General features: G+C 42.1%; 1 protein-coding gene across 1 annotated transcript in view; it reads left to right on the top strand.

The window, feature by feature from the left end:
* The window catches only part of trpa1b (transient receptor potential cation channel, subfamily A, member 1b), a 133,702-nt gene that overhangs the window by 28,771 nt on the left and 84,203 nt on the right, over positions 1-20,728 (top strand). Inside the window, exons 2-3 of the mRNA XM_087985804.1 lie at positions 4,057-4,215; positions 17,411-17,586. Of these exons, the coding sequence (XP_087841930.1) occupies positions 4,057-4,215; positions 17,411-17,586 (335 nt within the window). The remainder of the gene's footprint in view (positions 1-4,056; positions 4,216-17,410; positions 17,587-20,728) is intronic.

Genomic DNA, 20,728 nt, shown 5'->3' with positions numbered 1-20,728 from the left:
CACTTAACAAGGATTAGTGTTTTACTTTTTCAGTAGCAGCAGTTATTGTTGGGGTCTCAGCAGGCTGAAAGCTGCAGTAAATCTCTCCTAACTGCTATACTCTGTCAGAATTTTCTCTTAATGTTTCTTTTGCTCCAGGACTACTGGAGCTGCATGGGAGACAGTCTGGTTTCTGAATTTGGCTTTTGCCAAGGGTGTATTTCTGGGATGTTATTACATTGAAACAGCTAATTAGTAATAGTTACTGTGTCTGTTATTCTGTGAAGTTTTCCAGCAGAGTTAGATTATTCCAATTCCTTCTTTATTTTGTTGTCCACTATAGTGGATAAATAAATTATGTTTTACTTTAAGTCCTGTAATTTGACCAGTCAAACTGAATCTGGAATGCAACACCCTACATTTACCTTTAAAATAAGAAAGAAATGAGGGTCATCTGAATATTTTGAGGGGTTTTGGTTTGGTCCATAACATCAGCCAAGAGGCTGCAAGATAAAACCAGCTTCCAGTAGCCATGTGATCTTATATCACTTCCCAACCATCAGGTAAACTACTTGATGAACATATTCACACTATACTTTTACACTACAGTCCACATGTCACATTTGATGAAAGAATGATAAAAAGAGCAACAAGAGTTTCCTCAGGGTCTCAAAAGGACTGTTCTGGTCTCTCATGTTCTTATGCTTGCTTCACCTCCAGGCAGATCCTCCAGAAACCATCTCCTGGTGACTTACCTGTTTGCTGGCAAGTTTTTGCTGTTTTCTGGCAGCTTCCAGAAGATCTGCTTCCATTTACCAGCCACATGCCATTCCCCAGCTGCCTGCCACTCCCCCCCACCCCGTCCCCGACTCCATTTGAGTCAGCCATTGCCTTGACAGCATGTAGACGATGCCTTTGACCTCCTCAACCATTCAAACCATGAACTGAATTAAAAACAAAAATTACTGCCCTGCAGTTTTACCAAGTCTTGCAGACAATCTGGGGGCTTCTTGTTTGAACAAGAGCTAAACCATCATGTTTTACAGAGATAGATAAATTCTTGATTGCCAAGGGGAATCAAAGATTACAGGAAGAAAACGGAAAAATGGGGTTGACAAACCTATCAGCCATGATTGGAGGGCAGAGCAGACTGACTGGGCCATGTGGCCTCATGTCTGCTCCTATATCTTATTGCGTTATGGTCTTATTTTAATTGGACCATAGTTTGGGGGGGGCAGGGTATTTATATCAGCTTTGCTGTTGCTGCTCCTTTCCACTGGAACAAAACATGATTGAGGAAAGTGAAATCCTAATACATCAATGGAATTTTTATGATTAGATTACCTACTGTATGAAAACAGGCCCTTCTGCCCAACAAGTATGGAAACAGGCCTTTCAGCCCAACAAGTCTCCTCCCACAGTCCAAAGGTGTGCAGGTTAGGTGAATTGGCCATGCTAAATTGCCCGTAGTGTTAGGTGAAAGGGTAAATGTAGTGTTCTGGGTGGGTTGAGCTTCGGCGGGTCGGTGTGGACTTGTTGGGCTGAAGGGCCTGTTTTAATCTAATCCAGTCTAAAAAGTTCACACCAACTCTCTAAAGAGTAACCCACCCTGCTGAGCACTATGGACAATTTAGCACAGCCAATTCACCTCACCTGCACATCTTTAGATTGTGGGAGGAAACCTGCACAGACACAGGGAGAATGTACAAACTCCACACAGACAGTAACCCAAGGCAGGGATCGAACTCGGGTCTCTGGCACTGTGAGGCAGCAATGCTAGTTGCTGAGCCATTGATGTTTACCCAGACCCTGGGAAAATAATTTCCTTTGGCAAGCTGCTGCTATTTATTACTGTTATGGAATAATATTCTTCCCTGAACCTTTTGCAACAGCATCGATTTTAATGATTATTGTTTTCCTTGACTAAAATCTATGTCTTAATAGTTTGGCTATTCACTTACTTATTGTCTAACTCTTATGTCCAATTATTGCATGATCAACTTGGGTAGTGAGTTCTAGAGATTTGGCCCAGGATCAGGATATAGGACTTACCTGAAATCGGCCAAGTGCCATCTGTGACAGGTTTCATGTGCAGTTTCTTTCTGCCAACCTTAGTGAGTTTTCTCCCACTATTGTCTCAAACTTGCCTCATTAACCATACCACATAGCAGCCCTCCTGCTGGGCTCTCCCGTGTGCTGTAGGGGAAGTACTCCCTACTGCCGGGATATCCCAGGATTCCTGGCACTGGAGCCATATTTAAAAGGCCATTGTGTACCTGGTCAAGGGCTGTCAGTCTGGAGATGCCCTGTGTATCTTTTGCATCGGACAGGGTAGATAAGGGAAGATTGGTGACCCAATTTGCAGCCTGTGAAATGGATGTCCCTGTGGATAAGGTCATATAGAGTGGGCCTATTCTCTTCCACGCACCTGGCAGAGGAGACCATAGCCACATTGCTACGCCAGTCCAAGATTGCCAGCTGTGTCAGTCCAGGCTCAATGGTTCAGAGGAACACCCAACATTGTCAGAGGATGTAGATGGGACTTTTCCCCTCACTGGTGGGCATGGTAGCCAGGCTATAACCTCAGAATAAGGGATGGGCCATTTAAGACTGAGGTGAGGAGGAATTTCTTGACTCAGAGGATGAAGAATCTCAGAATTCTCTACATTAGAGGACTGGCAAGTTCAATGATTGAGAATTTTCAAGACAAAAATCAATAGATTTCTTGATACTAATGACAGGCTTATGGGGAAACTGACCGAAAATGACATTGAGGTATAGGATGAGACATGATCTAATTGAATGGCAGAGCAGGTTTGATGATCTGAATTCCAATTTTTGTTCTTATGTTTCTAGATATGAAATGCATTTGCCAGAGATAGAAAAACCATGTTACTTTAGGTCTAAAAATAATTTTAAAATGTTGTGAATGCAAATTACTGACAGTCAACTTCTTTGGGACTGAAAATCAAATACCGGGATGTGGAGTCTCATTCCTTTTGTTTTAAATGTCTTTGAACAGTTCAAAAAGTTGTTAAAAAGTATAAAATTTACTCTTTTAACGATTTTCTTTCTAGCTTTATATTACTTCCTCTTAATCCCATGTACCTTTCCCTCTCTTCCTGTGCCTAGTTTTAATATGAATTCACAACTTGAACTTATAGTTCCTTGTCCAATCTTGTGTCCTAACTTCACAACGCTCCATTGTGGTTGATTACGGACAATGTTACTTGCCCTGTGCATGCAGATCCTGAATACCCTGCAGATTGTTATGTGTCATCTCCATTTTGCACTTTCAGCAAGTTGCCTGACAAAATATAGTGTTAGGTAGTATCTGAGGAGCAGGAGAGTGGACGTTTTGGGCATTTCTGATTAAGGGTTTATGTTTGAAATGTTGCTCCTTGGATGCTGCCTGACCTGCTGCGATTTTTCCAGCATCACACTTTTCTACTCTGATTGTCCAGCATCTGCAGTCATCACTTTCTCCTGGCTGAAAAACTATAATGACAATTAAAAGGGTAAAGTTATATCTACCGGTAACTAATAGCAGCCATCACTTATTGGTCTTGCAGCAGCTTTATGTCATTATTACTTGGATATCCTGTTATGTATTTACTATGTGTGATACATCAACAAATTGATGATGGTACTGCTACTAATGCTTGCCAATTCTGTTGTCAAATAACACACTTGACTGATTTATTAACTGTTAGAGTTGTACTACTGCTTTTCAGGTTCGAAGGTTTGTGAATACACGTCTAAAAGAAAATTAAACTATGCGAGAGGGAAGCAAGGTATATTAAGAGAACAATGAAAAAAAGTGCAATGAAAAATCTTTTCAAAAGAGGGCATGTAAATAATGCTTATTCAACAGTACAAAATGTGCACGAATTAACTTCACAGATGGATGGAAACATATTTAAGGTATGCATATAAAATATAGCATTTGAAGAAAAAATGATGAATTCTTGCCCATGTGAAATATGACAAGTATTTTTAACACTGCAAGATGTGAAAAGTGCTATCTATTAATTTGGATATGCACTATTTTGAAATTTGATTTTATCTCTTAGCTAGTTGATAACGGAGATGTCGCACAGATTGAAAAGTTAGTGGAGGAAGATGTTGACTGCCTCAGCAGAATGGATGATCATAAAGCAACCCCACTGCATTATGCAGCTGGAGCAGGTCACCTTGACATTCTGACACTGATCACTGATCATGCCAACTTTGAAGGTAAGTGCTAATTAGATATAACATGCACGAAAGTGTTCACTGTTTATACATAACAATAACATAAGCCACACCAATGTATATTGTGGTATTTTCATAACCAACTTGCCACTCATTGTGTTAACTTAGTTGAAATCAAGCATGGGAAGTCTATCCTTTGCTTCAACTGTGTGACTCGGAACTGTGCATTCACCAACTGATAAGATGAAGGAAATTATAGATTGAGCTGAAAATGTGTTGCTGGAAAAGCGCAGCAGGTCAGGCAGCATCCAAGGAGCAGGAGAATCGACTTTTCGGGCATGAGCCCTTCTTCAGGAAATTATGGGTTGCCTGGTTAAACTTATAAAGACCTAAAACCTCACATGCCATTGATTTCAGTCGATAAGGAGATAACAAGGATAGTTTGGGGTAGCTGTTTTAACACAAAGATCTGTGTTGTTAGTGAAAGAATTGGAGATTTGGGTGTAGAGGCCAGGAATTAGCGGTTATGGATTTCCTTCCTTTTGTGTCAGAGGAACGTTTAGTTTTCAGAGGCTATGTAATGAAAAAGCACTCTGGGATACTGGATCTCCACCAGAATTACCTTACCCTTGGCGTTCTGGGGACCCTCAAGGCGACTGTGGAGTATTAACCAATGAACACTTGCATCAAGTGACATTTTGAGTTCTTCCAATGTTATGTTAGAAATAAATTGCAAGGCATTGGCATCAGTTTGCAAATAAAAGGTATGATAATCGTCAGTAATTACTAGTGTGTCAAGAATAAACATCAAAATGAATCATTGCTGATTCCCAAAAATGTCACTCAACTTCATCGAATCCCTACGGTGTGGAAGTAGGCCATCATGTCCACAGCAACCCCCTGAAGAGTATACCACACAGACCCATCTTCCTAACCCTACATTTGCCATGGCTAATCCACCCAGACTACACATCCCTGGACACTATGGGTAGTGTAGCATGGCCAATTCACCTAACCTGAACATCTTTGAACTGTGGGAGAAAACCCACACTGACATGGGGAGAATGTGCAAACATGAAGGTGGAATCAAACTGAAATCCTGGTGCTGAGGCAGCAGTGCTAACTACTGAGCCACCAGTTAACACTGACTTCATGCAGCAAATGACTAGGACTATCATTGACTGCTGTGTTTCAGGGTCAGTGAAATGAAAACTATTTAGAAATCCTGCTGTTGCTCATTATTCAGTGGCTCTTACTGCATTTACAGGTATGATTATATCTGCTGGTGATCTGCTCAAAGATGAATCTCCTATCACTTTGCTCAATTGTCTTCCAGAACTCACTGTCATGCAGATAACAGCTATTTGGTGGAGGTATTGAAACAGAAGCACTCTCTCAATAAGAACGTAGTTTATTTTAAGTGTCCAGAATAAGGGTCGAAATGGCCAATAAATGGCTGCATGTGCCCCCCTCTCCCCAGTATTAAAATCAGTTTGACTTCACTCTATTCCATTCCATTCCATTCCATTGGGCACACTGATCACTTGTACCATACACTGCTCCCCTCTGTCACATGGTCACATGCCCACAGTTCTTGTTTTAAGTTAAAAAGTAGTTAGGGAACATAGAAATAGAGGAAGACAAAGATAACAAACTTGGATGTAACATCAGTCAGTGATCAGGAGATGTCTTATTCCTAACATGTGTTTACTGCTAACAATGAAGGTGCCATAGATGTCACCTTGCAGAAGTGTCCCCATATATTTTCATTTAATGATTTTGCATTACGCTTATGCAGCAGTTTGTATCAATTCATTACATAGCTGTCGTCATGTCATTCTTGAGGACATTTATGTTTGCAACCTATGGAATTTATTACCTCTGACATTTTGCATTAAAAAGGTTTGAGTTCTCATGCCAATAACTTTATGACTTAAAGTCATTTTGATCTTGAAAGTGTAATATTGAGAGCAAGCAAACAATTTCAGAACAGTTCTATTGGCACATGACTAGCTTTCATTCGAGACTACAAGAAACTCAATGTAAGAAAGACACTTAAAGCAGTAATTTCTGGATGCTTGTTAATATCAGCTGACTGCTTTAGGTTTAAATACAGTATATATGGGATCTGTATTACAGGGACCTTGAGATCTTGTTCGGATAATCCAAAATTCAGATTAGGTTAGGCTAGATTCCCTACAGTGTGGAAACAGGCCCTTTGGCCCAACAAGTCCACACCAACCGCCTGAAGAGTAACCCACCCCCCTCTGACAAAAGCACCTTACAACTATGGACAATTTAGCATGGCCAATTCACCTGACCTGCACATCTTTGGAATGTGGGAGGAAACCAGAGTACCCAGAGGAAGCCCACAGAGACAATGTGCAAACTCCACACAGATAGTTGCCCAAGGCTGGAATTGAACCTGGGACCCTGGCGCTGTGAGGCAACAGTGCTAAATACTGAGCCACCGTGCCGCCCTTAATTGATATCCGGATAATCAAGGTTGTTCTGTATATCTAATCTTCTTCTTTAGGAAGCATTCTCAATTACTTGAGGGCCATTGAATCTGGGTGCATGCCACAACTCCACTATGGGGCAGAATGATGCTGGAGGCTCAAAAGCTACTTCAGCCAGCACAGCTCCTTCACGCCAGCTGCCTAAACTCATCGCAAAATGCCCCCCTCCACCATCCGACCCTATGGTTAATACACAACCTTCAATAATTCGCAATCACATTTGAATTTGCCTTGAGTGTGTGGTAATTAGGGTCTGTACTTATGGCTCCAGTCTGGGTTTGGTCAGCATTTAGTTTGACCATAAGTTCCTCCTCTTGGCATTTGGTCAGTAATATGATGCCAGCATGCTAATTCTAGACATTACTGAAGTCAAGCAGCTGCACAAATCAGCAACCCAACCACCGTTTTTAACATCATCAAATACCTTAAATATTGAGCCTGTAAAATGCCAATTGTAGAGAACCTTTAGTTGCCCACTGCATTAGGTAGGCATCGAATGGGAAAAAGTTTGGGAGAACTTCATAGGGGAATTAGACAAGGTGCCCCAAGTGTGGAAGGAAAGGCCTGGCTGCATTGAGCAGTAGAATCTGCTAGTGAAAGTGACAATAATTTCATATTTTTGACTAAACTTAATAATTATTTAGAGGCTCCAATAAGAAAAATGAGGAGATTGTGAAAGTAGGAGTCTATTTAAAGCTGCGTTTTTGTTAGGTTCCTGTTCATCAATGTAACCCTTGCGCCACATGAGACTGAGGCCTAGTTTTGTGTTTGGATGTGGTAGTCCCTCTCTGTCACTGATTGGTTGTCTACTTGTCAGACAGCTGCTTCTTGGATGTTTGATGCTTAATTGGCTGTTGGCAGGGCAGAGACTAAACTGACCACTCACTTTATCTGACCTGGCCTAAAACAGCAAACCCAGTGCTTAACTAAAAACAGAAGATGTTGGAGAAACACAGCTGGCCTGGATTATGAGAGACAGGAAAATGGTGGCTTTCATGCTGTTGATAGAGGGAAAGGAAGAGAGACAAAATGTGAGTGTTCCCAGAACAAAGCCAAAGGGAATATAAAGAACATAGGAACAGAAGAACTAGGAGCAGGAGTAGGCCGTCCAGCCTGCTCCGCCACTCAATAAGATCATGGCTAATCTTTTTGTGGACTCAGTTCCACTTACCTGCATTTTCACCATATCCCTTCATTTCTTTATTTTTCAAAAAGTATCTCTCTTCGCTTTAAAAGCGATTACTGAAGTAGGATCAACTACTTCCCTGCGCAAGTAATCCCAAAGATTAACAACCCTCTGAGTTTTGAAATTCCTTCTCAGTTCAGTTCTAAACCTGCTTCCTCTAATCTTGAGGCCATGCCCTCTTGTCCTAGTCTCACCTACCAATGGAAACATTCTATCTATTTCTATTTTATCGATTTTCTTCATAATTTTGTATGTTTCTATAAGATCCCCCCTCATTCTTCTAAATTCCAGTGAATATAATCCCAGGCTATGCAGTCTCTCCTCATAAACCAACCCCCTCAACTCTGGAACCAACCCCGTGAACCTCCTCTGCACGCCCTCCAGTGCCAGTACATCCTTTCTTAAATAAGGAGACCAAATCTGCACACACAATACTCCAGGTGTGACCTTGCCAGCACCTTGTACAGCTATAACATTACCTCTATGCTTTTAAACTTAAATCCCTTTAGTAATGAAGGACAAATATCCATTTACCTTCCTAATTACTTGCTGTACCTGTGGACCAACCCTCTGTGATTCACGCACAAGGACACCCAGTTCCCTCTGCAAATCAGCATGTCCTTTTACCCTTCAAGTAATAATCTATTTTGCTGTTACTCCTACCAAAATGTATAGCTTCACATTTATTAACATTGTATTCCATCTGCCAGTTCTTTGACCACTCACTCGATGTATCAATGTTTCTCTGCAAAGTTTCACAGTCCTCTGCACACTTTGCTCTGCCACTCATCTTAGTGTCATCTGCAAACTTTGACACCCTACATGTGTCCCCAACTCCAAATCATCTGTATAAATTGTAAATAATTGCAGTCCCAACACTGATCCCTGAGGCACACCACTAGTCACTGATTGCCAGCCAGAATAGCTCTCATTTATCCTCACTCTTTACTTCCTGTTAGTCAACCAATCCTCTATCCATACTAATACTCTCCTCTAACAGCATGCATCCTTACCTTATGCAACAGGCTCATGTACGGCACCTTGTCAAAGGCCTTTTGGAAATCTAGGTATACCACATCCACTGGGTCCCTGTTGTCCACCTTGCTCATAATGTTTTCATAGAATTCCAAAAGATTTGTTAAACATGACCTGCCCTTCATGAACCCATGCTGCATCTGCCCAATGGGACAATTTCTTTCGAGATTGCCTGCTATTTCTTCCTTGATAATAGACTCCAGCATCTTCCCCACGACAGAGGTTAAGCTCACTGGTCTATAATTCCCTAGCTTTTGTCTACTTCTCTTTTTGAACAGTGGCATCACATTTGATGCTTTCCAATCTGCTGGAACTGCCCCAGAGTCCAGCAAATTTTAGAAAATTACCGCCAGTCCACCTGCCATTTCTCCTGCCATCTCTTTTAGTACCCTGGAATGTATTCCATCAGGGCCAGGAGACTTATCCAACCTTAGCTCCATCAACTTACCCAACACTACCTCTTCCATAATAATAATTGCTTCCAGGTCCTCACTTACCTTTGTTTCTGCGTCACTTACTGGCATGTTATTAGTGTTCTCTGATGTGAAGACCGATGCAAAATACCTGTACAGTGCCTCAGACATTTCATCATATCCCATAACTAACTGCCACTTCTCATCCTCTAAAGGACCAACATTTACTTTAGCCACTCACCTGTGATTTAAATATTTATAAAAGCTTTTGCTATCTGTCTTTATATTCTATGCTAGTTTTTTTCTCATACTCCATCTTACTTTTCTTCATAGCTCTTTTTGTGGTTTTCTGTTGACCTTAAGTTTTCCCTATCTTCCAGATTCCTGCTGTTTCTGGCCACTTTGTATGCCTTCTCTTTCAATTTGATAGCCTCCCTTATTTCCTTGGACACCCATGGCAGATTGCCCCTCCTCTTACAGTCCTTCCTTCTCATTGGAGTATACTTTAGCTGAGCACTTTGAAAAATTTCTTTGAAGGTCCTCCACTGCTTGTCAACTGTCATACCATAAAGTCTCTATTTCCAGTTTACCTTAGCCAGGTCCTCCCTCATTCTATCATAGCCCACCTTATTCAAGCACAGGACCCTGGTATTGGATCTCATCTTCACACTCTCCATCCATATTCAAAATTCAACCATACTATGATCACTCCTTCCAAGAGGATCCTGAACTATGAAATCATTAATTATTCCTGTCTCATTACATCGGACCAGATCTGGGATAGCTTGCTCCCTTGTCGGTAAATGGTGGTAACAAAACAATAGAGGTATAAAATAGACAAACATGAAAAGGTGTGAGAAGGAGAAAATGGATCTGTGCTGCTGTGATGAAAGTCAACAAGGCACAAATAAGACATGGCGAGGGGTGATGTAAGAGAGAGAGGATACTCTGAAACTCTGGAAATAAATGCTAAATACTAGAGACTGTAAAGTGCCTCAACTTTTTGGATTCAACATTGAACTCTACAACTTCACAGCATGACCTCTGTCCTCCAATTTTCTTACATCCACCTCCACCCCTAGCTGTGTTTTGTTTATATCTTGTTGAATTAACTGCCTGCAGAATGAATGTGTTTTCTCCTTTTCATATCTATCATTTGCACCCATTTTACATCTCTATTGTTCCTTAACGCTGTTACCCTATTTACTCGTTTAACAACTCTATTCTCCTTTATCATCATAAGCACTCCCTTTGTCTTTTGCTTTGGACATCCTTATCATCTGTTCTTTCTTCTCTTTCTTCTCTGTCAGTAGCGTAGAAAAAAAACCATTTTCCAGCCCCTCTCAGTCCTGAAGAAAAGTCATATCAGACTTGAAACATTACTTCTGTATATTTCTGCCAGACTCGCTGAGTTTCTTCAGCACTTTCTGTTTTTATTTCAGATTTCCAGCATCCACCATATTTTGCTTATAAATCTATGCTTAAGTTCTTTCCAATTAGTTGGGGGTTGCTTTAACTGTTAACAATTTGATGTACTGTAAATCTCTTGGATGTTTTAATAATTTTGTTTTAAATAATTTTGATAATCAAAATTCCTGTTCACACACCTTCCTTCACAGCGAGGGATATCCCTTTGCGGGAAAGTGTAATAGTGTTAATATCAATTCAGTCACCCATAATGTATCTTGATTTTTATTTCCAAAATTATTCCCTGCCACTCTTGTATACGAGTTGTATCATAGTTAAAATTTAAATGGAAAATGTCAACAAGCAAGTTATCAATTTTTTTCTGAGAGAAAGTTAGGATTGCAGATGCTGGAGAGTCAGAGTCGAAAGTGTGGTACTGGAAGAGAACAGCAGGTCAGGCAGCATCTGAGGAGCAGGAGAGTCGACATTTCGGGGATAAGCCCTTCATGCATTTTTACTGTTGAACTAAGTGCTAGGGAGTTGGTTAGCACAGTTGGATGCAGTTTGCACTGCATAGTAATGGGTTCAATTTCCACACTAGCTGAGGGTACTATCTCCTTATGAACTTTTCCCCTTGCCTGGGGGTTGGGGTGATGACACTCAGGGTAAACCATCACCAACAGCTTTAACTCTCTCTCCCTCTCTCTCTCTAACAAGAAGCCTTATGGTCTCTTGGGAACGTGGGGACTTTATCTTTTAAACATTTAATTCCAGAACAATGGGCTAAAATGCCTCTTCTGCACTGTATGACTTGATGAGTCTATGACTCTACAAGGTGGGAAATTAGATGGCTAAAGTGGGAAACAGTTGAAACTTTATTGCTGGAACAGCACAGCAGGTCAGGCAGCATCCAGGGAACAGGAGATTCGACGTTTCGGGCACAGGCCCTTCTTCAGGAATTCCTGAAGAAGGGCCTGTGCCCGAAACGTCAAATCTCCTGTTCCCTGGATGCTGCCTGACCTGCTGTGCTGTTCCAGCAATAAAGTTTCAACTTTGATCTCCAGCATCTGCAGACCTCACTTTCTCCTTAAAGTGGGAAACAGTTTGTGTCTGTGTGCAGTAAGATCCTTTCAGTTTTAAAATTGCACAGCCTTTCCCAGTTAGAGAAATAAGCTAAAATACCTGGATTTTAATATGGGTCAGACCTAATGTTCGTGAGTTAAGTGAAGACAGGATTCCAAAGTATTCCATTCACTGTGAAGAAAATAAATCATACAGAGGCATTTTTTGTCTGAATGCTAGTGCAATGAATTGTAAAACTTTTGGAAAGTGATTCTAGTTAGGCAATTCATCAGCAAATTGAAAATCATTACCACTGCAGGTGCCTAGTTGTTTGCTACACATCATAGCACAATGATGCAATAATGTTATCAGAAATTGCATCGCTCAAAGCTGCCCTTCACACCTTTTACAGCAGTTCATTAGTTGTTGAGCAAAGAAAAGATATATTGCATTTTCAATAGAGGAAAAATGTTCTGCAGTCTTTTGAAGAATGGTATAACAACTGATTTGCTGTGACATGAGGGTTTCCTTATTTTGAAAACAACAGCAAGATTAAACGTACATCTAAAGTATAACCATTGATTTTTTTTTAAAGAAACAAACAATTCATTTTTTAGAATTTGTTGATGGTATGTAGGCATCGCTGAGCCGATGATGAACAATTATTACCCATCCCTGGTTGCCCTTGAGAAGGCGCTGCTGAGCTGCTTTCACGACCTGGAGCAGCCATTTGGTGTCAGTAGACAATGCTGTTAGGAAGGGAGTTTCAGGACCTTGACCCAGTGACAGTGAAGGTACGGCGATGTGTTTTCAAATCAGGATAGTGAGTCATTTGGGGAGGAACTTGCAGATGGTGATTTCTCATGTGTCTGCTCCTATGTCCTTGTAAAGATAATCTATTTGGAATGTTCTGTTGAAGTGGCGAGTTCCTGCAGTTCATCTTGTCAATGGTAGACAGTGCTGCTATTGTCTGTTGCTGGTAAAAGGAGTGGAGAGGGTGCCAATCTGCAGGCTACTTTATGCCAGGTGGTGTCAACTTAGAGTTATAGAGTCATAGAGATGTACAGCATGGAAACAGACCCTTCGGTCCAACCCATCCATGCCGACCAGATATCCCAACCTAATCTAGTCCCACCTGCCAGCACCCGGCCCATATCCCTCCAAACTCTTCCTATTCATATACCCATCCAAATGCCTCTTAAATGTTGCAATTGTACCAGCCACCACCACTTCCTCTGGCAACTCATTCCAGACACACACCACCCTCTGTTCAAACATTGCCCCTTAGGTCTCTTTTATATCTTTCTCCACTCACCTAAACCTATGCCCTCTAGTTCTGGACTCCCCGACCCCAGGGAAAAGACTTTGCCTATTTACCCTATTCATGCCCCTCATAATTTTGGAAACCTCTATAAGGTCACCCCTCAGCCTCCGACGCTCCAGGGAAAACAGCCCCAGCTTGTTCAGCCTCTCCCTGTAGCTCAAATCCTCCAACCCTGGCAACATCCTTGTAAATCTTTTCTGAACCCTTTCAAGTTTCACAACATCTTTCTGATAGGAAGGAGACCAGAATTGCACGCAATATTCCATCAGTGGCCTAACCAATGTCCTGTACAGCCGCAACATGACCTCCCAACTCCTGTACTCAATACTCTGACCTTCTTGAATGGTGTTAGAGTTGCATTATCCAGACAAATGGAGATTATTCCACCATATTCCTGACCTATGCTTTGGGCATGATGGACAATTACTGGGGAGACTAGAGGTGAGATACTCACCGCAGAATTCGGAGCCTTTGACCTGATCTTGTAGCCACAGTACAATCCCATTCATTTTCATTTACATTTCAATGTGGACCTCCAAATATCTTTAGTTGTGTTAGTGTATTGGATGAACAAACATTAAGCTAATGGGCACTCATTCACAGACAAGTCTAGCTATTGTATTCATTAAGGTTACTTACAAAGTGCTCACTGAGAAATACAGTTGGGATAGAATTTCCACTTTGCTCACTACTGGCTATCTAGCATTGTTAATTCTCATGGAACAAAATGGAAAATAGCAGCCCAGATATGAAACTGGATAAGAGGCAGGAAACAGAGAAGGTGTCTGTAAAAATAACTCCTGAGCTTCCAGTTGCCTGCCACTTTAACATACCACTGTGTTCCCTGGCCAACATTTCTGTCTCAGACCTGCTGCAGTGCTCCATTGAGGCTCAGTGTAAGCTGGAGGAAGAACACCTCGTCTTCTGCGTGGAGACCTTACAGCCTTCAGGACTCAAGATTGAATTTAACAATTTTAAAGCATGACCACATCCTTCCATGTTCATGACCTACCCCCACAGCACCAGATCTTGTCATGACTTGGCTTGCTTTTAGCACATCCAATTCATTTTCAATTACTCATTGTGCCCATTGCCACCAATGTAGCGTCTCTTCTTCCCAGGCTTACTATCAGCAATTCCTTTGCCTGTTTAACATTTTCTCTCTTTTTGCTCCACCTCCACCTATCTACTCATACCTTCACCCCCTCATATTCAGCATAAATACCACTTTTCCCAGCTGAGAAAGGAACTCAACATGTCATCTCTGTTTCTCTCTCCACGGATGGTGCCAGACCTCTTGAAGGTCTCCTGCAATTTCAACTTTACATTGTTTCATATCTCTAGCATCCACAGTTCTTTTGTGTTATTATTATGGTGGTGATTGGTTGAGTTTCTAACTGAACAAAGCTATTGAGAGTGGTACCCAGATGTTGCAACTAAGATCAACGCTTTCTTGATGTTAACTAGGGATTGCATTTGTGTCAAGCAGGCACACTTCCAAAACTTGAAAATGGCACAAAACCTGAAAGTCTTATGAGGAGAGAGATGGATCCTGATGTCCCAGTCAGTGGAATCGATAGGCAGGGACAGATGAAATGTTGATGCAGAGAGGTATGAAGTGATATATTCTGTGGAGAAAATTAAATGAAAGGATACAACTCTAAAACTGAGTGGTAGGAGCATATGTGTGCAAGGGGAGGACAGGTTGAGAGACGCATGAAGGATCCTGGCCTTTCTCAATGAAGGCATAGAGTACAAGAAAAGAAGCTGTAATGAATCTTTAAAAAGCATAGATTTTGCCTCAATTACAGCATTGAGTTGTATATTCCGCTTCTGAGAAGTGTTGGCAGGTGGTAGGAAGAGTAAAGAATGAGATGGATTATCACTGGACAGTTACCTGTCACCTTAGTACTCAAATTCTGGGTGAGAAGAATCACTTTATCTTGCAATTCCTCAACCCCAAGATAACTTACCTTCTCATTGGAACAGATCGTCATGACTCCACAGCCTTCAACAAGCTTCTCAACTTGGCTTAGCCTCTGTTTGGCGACCTGAATTATAGAGTCAGACTGTATGGAAGAGGCAAATGGTGCAAACTCGCAAATGGTGTGGGAGCAAAACGTGCCTAGCTCCTTACCTGCCTTTCTGGAACCTGTGGATTCTCCCTCTCCAGCAGGTGTTAACGATACCTTGGAATCTGAGATGGACATGGTAGATGTTTCCATTTCGATGCGCTAGGCATCTGAAGAAAAGATTCTGGATTAGTGGTGCTGGAAGACCACAGCAGTTCAGGCAGCATCCAAGGAGCAGTAAAATCAACGTTTCCGGCAAAAGCCCTTTATCAGAAATAAAGGCAGAAAGCCTGAAGGGTGGAGAGATAAAATAGAGGAGGGTGGGGCTGGGGAGAAAATAGCATGGAGTACAATAGGTGAGTGGGGGAGGGGATGAAGGTGATAGGTCAGGGAGGAGGGTGGAGTGGATAGGTGGAAAAGAAGATAGGCAGATAGGACAAGTCATGGGGACAGTGCTGAGCTGGAAGTTTGGAACTAGGGTGAGGTGGGGGAAGGGGAAATGAGGAAACTATTGAAGTCCACATTGATGCCCTGGGGTTGAAGTGTTCCAAGGCGGAAGATGAGGCGTTCTTTCTCCAGGCGTCTGGTTGTGAGGGAGCGGCGGTGAAGGAGCCCAGGACCTCCATGTCCTTGGCAGAGTGGGAGGGGGAGTTGAAATGTTGGGCCACAGGGTGGCGTTGTTGATTGCTGCGGGTGTCCCGGAGATGTTCCCTAAAGCGCTCTGCTGGGAGGTGTCCAGTCTCCCCAATGTAGAGGAGACCGCATCGGGAGCAATGGATGCAATAAATGATATTGGGGGATGCGCAGGTAAAACTTTGATGGATGTGGAAGGCTCCTTTAGGGCCTTGGATGGAGGTGAGGGAGGAGGTGTTGGCGCAGGTTTTGCAATTCCTGCGGTGCCAGGGGAAGGTGCCAGGATGGGAGGGTGGGTTGTAGGGGGGGCGTGGACCTGACCAGGTAGTCACGGAGGGAACGGTCTTTGCGGAAGGGAGGGAAATATATCCCTGGTGGTGGGATCTTTTTGGAGGTGGCGGAAATGTCGGCGGATGATTTGGTTTATGCAAAGGCTGGTAGGGTGGAAGGTGAGCACCAGGGGCGTTCTGTCCTTGTTACGGTTGGAGGGGTGGGGTCTGAGGGCGGAGGTGCGGGATGTGGATGAGATGCGTTGGAGGGCATCTTTAACCACGTGGGAAGGGAAATTGCGGTCTCTAAAGAAGGAGGCCATCTGGTGTGTTCTGTGGTGGAACTGGTCCTCCTGGGAGCTCTTCTGAGAGACTCCAGGCACTGGAGGTGAGCTCCTGTATGTTACATGCTGCCTGTATCAGAGACAGTGTTGGAGGAATTTGACATGATGCTAAAACTCCCCAAGAGGAGCTACAAAACATAACTGGCCTATGTCCTCAGACCCAGAGGGGGAGGCATGCAGTGATTGTAATGAGGTCAGCCAAGTGGTCCTCATAGAATATTTGTCCTGACTGGGTGGTTAATCTGGTCTGATGAAGGAGTCCCGGTTGACAGATATAAACAGGAGTGTCAGAGGTTCTGTTCACTCTGAAAGCTGGCTCTGATGAAGCTGGATCAGTGTCAAGGACGCTCCATGTTTAAATAAAGAGTGATTTGGTGATACCGGCCTCTGTGGAGTGAGTTCTTGGCAAAGGTGCAGAATAACTCACAAGTACAGCTCTGGGGGTGAAGTGCCAGCTAATCTGCTTTTGCAGTGAGTCATTAAGGGCTTCACAGGTCAAATGATCTGCTACCCCATTTTATGGTTAGCATCAATGTGCAAAACGATCAATTTGATTTGGGATCTGGCCAAGTTTGTGGGTAAGGCCAGCTTTGAGCTTGATTTTTTTTAACCCAGCAGTAGTATCATGAAAACTTGAATCATGCTGAGCATAATTAGTGCTTAAAATTTCCTGTATTTGATTGACAAATTTTGAGCAAATTCCACTGCAGATGCTGATACAGCCTAATGAGAACCCATGCCTTTATGTACATGTAGAGTTGGGCACACCATCCAGCTGTAATTGCATGGTGATCAAATAACTTTAATGAAGAATTAATGATATATCACAAAATAAAACAAGCCACAATGACGGTTCTGGAAAACAGAGTTCTTGAGTGGACTCATATCATTTGAGGGATAATTTCATAACGTCTTGCCTAAAAACTGAAGTACGTCTAGTCAAAGAGTGCATTGTGTTTTGCTTCTTTTCCAGTTTTAAATGTGATTGATTCAAATGGAAACACACCTTTACACTGGGCTGCAGAGAAAAATCAAGCACTTTGTACCCAAGCTTTACTTGACAAAGATGCAAACCCCAATATTCTGAATAATGCACTCATGTCACCTCTCCATTTGGCTGTGTCTATAAGTCACAATTCAGTGGTAAAGGTAAGAAAGTTAATGATTGTTTTTATTATTACAAAGAAAAAATGATTGTGAATTATTGTGCTTCAAACATTGCACTGTTCTCCATGTGACAATCGCCCCTATTTCCCAAGTGCTGTACACAGTTTCTCAGGTGACAGAACAGGCCATTCCTTAGCAACCATGGCGCTCATGTTCCTGTTCATCTGGAAGGAACACAAGAATCATTCAGAGTCATAGAGTTGTACAACACGAAAACAGACCCTTTGGTCCAACTTGTCCATGCTGACCAGATATCCTAAATTAATCTAGTCCCATTTGCCAGCCCTTAACCCACATTGCTCTAAACCCTTCCTATTTGTATACCCATCCAGATGCCTTTTAAATGTTATCATTGTACCAACCTCCACCACTTCCTCTGGCAACTCATTCCATACACACACCACCCTTTGCATGAAAAGGTTGCCCCTTACGTCCCTTTTAAATCTTTCCCCTCTCACCCTAAACCTTGCCCTCTAGCTCTGGACTTCCCCAACACAGGAAAAAAAAATTGTTATTTACTCTATCCATGACTCTCATGATTTTATAAACCTCTTGCATTGATTTTCCATTTTTTAAATTCATTTTGATAGGTGGAAGGTCAAGATGAATTGACTAATGATCTTCAGTGGTGTAATGCAGATAATTAAATACCTTTTTCCTCTGCTATGTAATTTTTTCCTCTAGCTCCAGTCAAAACCAATACTCTATCAATTGCCTCATACAAACATCTGCAAGATTCACTTATATAGGAATCATTAACATTTGATAGGCTGGTTGACAATGCAGAGATGGTTTAGACAGTGAGAAAGCATGCTGCCAAGATTAGATTAGATTCCCTACAGTATAGAAACAGGCCTTTCATCCCAACAAGTCCACACCAACCCCCTGAAGAGTAACCCACCCAGACCCATTCATCCCTGACTAATGCACCTAACATTATGGGCAATTTAGCATGACCAATTCACCTGACCTGCACATCTTTGGATTGTGGGAGGAAACTGGAGCACCCAAAAGAAACCCATGCAGATGTGGGGAGAGTGTGCAAACTCCACACAGTCAGTTGCCCAAGGTAGGAATTGAACCCAGGACCCTAGCACTGTGAGGCAGCAGTGCTAACCACTAAGCCACCATGCCACCCAAAGCATATGAATTAGAACCAGAAGTAGGTCATTAGGTTTCTCAAACCTACTCGCCATTTGATGTGATCAAGGCTGATCTATGTTTTGAGTTTCCTTTGCCTCTGGAAATCAAACTCAGCTATTCCTTAATTCGTCACTAAAGTTAAAGATTTTATGATGTGCACAGAGTTCTCCAATTTACCTGACATTCAGATCCAAATTAATAAAAAGCACTGACTGGGTTTCTGCATATGCACCACACACACACACATGCACACACACAACACACAGAAAGGGTAAAATAGATTATAACAGAGGGGAGAAAAACACTGGAAAGACATTTCAGGCGTTTTTGATCACAGGTAGTGTTGAGATAATCCTGATGAATTTTATGCTGGCCACAGCATTGTTTCTGTTGTCTTTCCCTGGTTTCTTCCGTAAGGCAGCTGGTACATACATATAACGTCTCTCACTTACCAATTAAAAGTCACAGCTTACAGCAACTGTTGCTGGACAGACAAATGGTTTTATTTCATTGAGTTTACACTGAATATTGACTCCTTGTTGTACAGTGTTATGTGAGAACCGATCACACAGTTATTGGCAGGAAAAAAAAATCTGTCATTGATAACTGTCACTAGTCCTTAGACCAATCAACTGCTTGTGCCAGCAAAAGTTGCATTGGTATACCCTCCTGAATGTCAAATTGTTTGCAGCTCTACAAATGCTGCTTCTTCAAATAGCTTTTTATATGATGTGTGGGTGACATGAGTTTTAGGTAATTTGCTTCTGAAAGCTGCAGTCACTCTTTGAAACACTTTTTTTTAAACAGGTCTTTCTTTTTTAAAATTAGATTCCCTACAGTATGGAAACAGGCCATTCGGCCCAACAAGTCCACACCAATCCTCCGAAGAGTAACCCACCCAGACCCATTTCCCCTATCCAATATTGACTCCTGACTAATGCACCTAACACTATGGGCAATTTAGCATGGCCAATTCACCTAACCTGCCCATCTTTGGACTGTGGGAGGAAACTGAAGCACCCGGAGGAAACCCATGCAGACATGGGGAGAATGTGCAAACTCCACACAGACAGTCGCCTGAGACAGGAATTGAACCCAGGTCCCTGGTACTGTGAGTCAGCAGTACTAACCACTGAGCGACCGTGCTGCCACCGTTCTTATTTTGGTTCCCAGTTTTTACAAACACAAAACAAAATGACATGGTTTTTACACATTCCACATTCCCTCAATAATAAACATCTATCTATCTCCATCTTAAAAATATTCAATGATACTGCCTTCTGAGGCAGGTAGTTCCAAAGTCACATAACTATCTGACAGAAAAAAAGCTCATAGGGTCATATAGTACAGAAGAGGACATGCAGCCCTTCGAGAACATACTGCTGCCTACACGAGTCCCACTTTCTCACACTAGACCCAATGCCTTGAATGTTATGATTTCTGACCCTCCTAACTTCCTTGTGTAAGTTATTTTCTTATTCCTTTGTGTTTGTCAAGGGCCTTGTTTGATTTCAATTTTCTAAAGCTTAGATTTGCTTTCTTTTTCTTTTTGACTGAATGTTCAATATCTCATGACTTCCAAGGTTCTTGAATCTTACTATTCTTATCTTGCCTCCTCTCATGAGAGCATGCTGGTCCTGAACTCTGATCAACTGGCTTTTAAAAGGTTCTCAGATATCAGATGTGGATTTACCCTCAAACAACCATCCCTTTCCCATTCCTGCCTAATACTGTTGTATATACCTTCAACCTCTTTAATACTTTCACCCAAGAACCAATCTAATGTTGAGGAATTTAAAATCATTCAATGCATCAACCCTGTAGCTTTTACATTTTTCCATCATCTGTTAATATATCTGTTCCTCTAATTCCCACTGGCTATTGGGATGCCTTTTCTGTAATACCATCAGAGTGATGCACCTTTCTTATTCTTAAGTTCTACACATATTGCCTCACTGGATGAGCCCTCTAATATGTCCTC

Source organism: Chiloscyllium plagiosum, unplaced genomic scaffold (genome assembly GCF_037043375.1).
Source record: "Chiloscyllium plagiosum isolate Xiang-an unplaced genomic scaffold, Cpla_swu_hap1 HiC_scaffold_4, whole genome shotgun sequence".
NCBI classification, from domain to species: domain Eukaryota; kingdom Metazoa; phylum Chordata; class Chondrichthyes; order Orectolobiformes; family Hemiscylliidae; genus Chiloscyllium; species Chiloscyllium plagiosum.
This window is presented reverse-complemented; position numbering and strand designations above follow the sequence as displayed.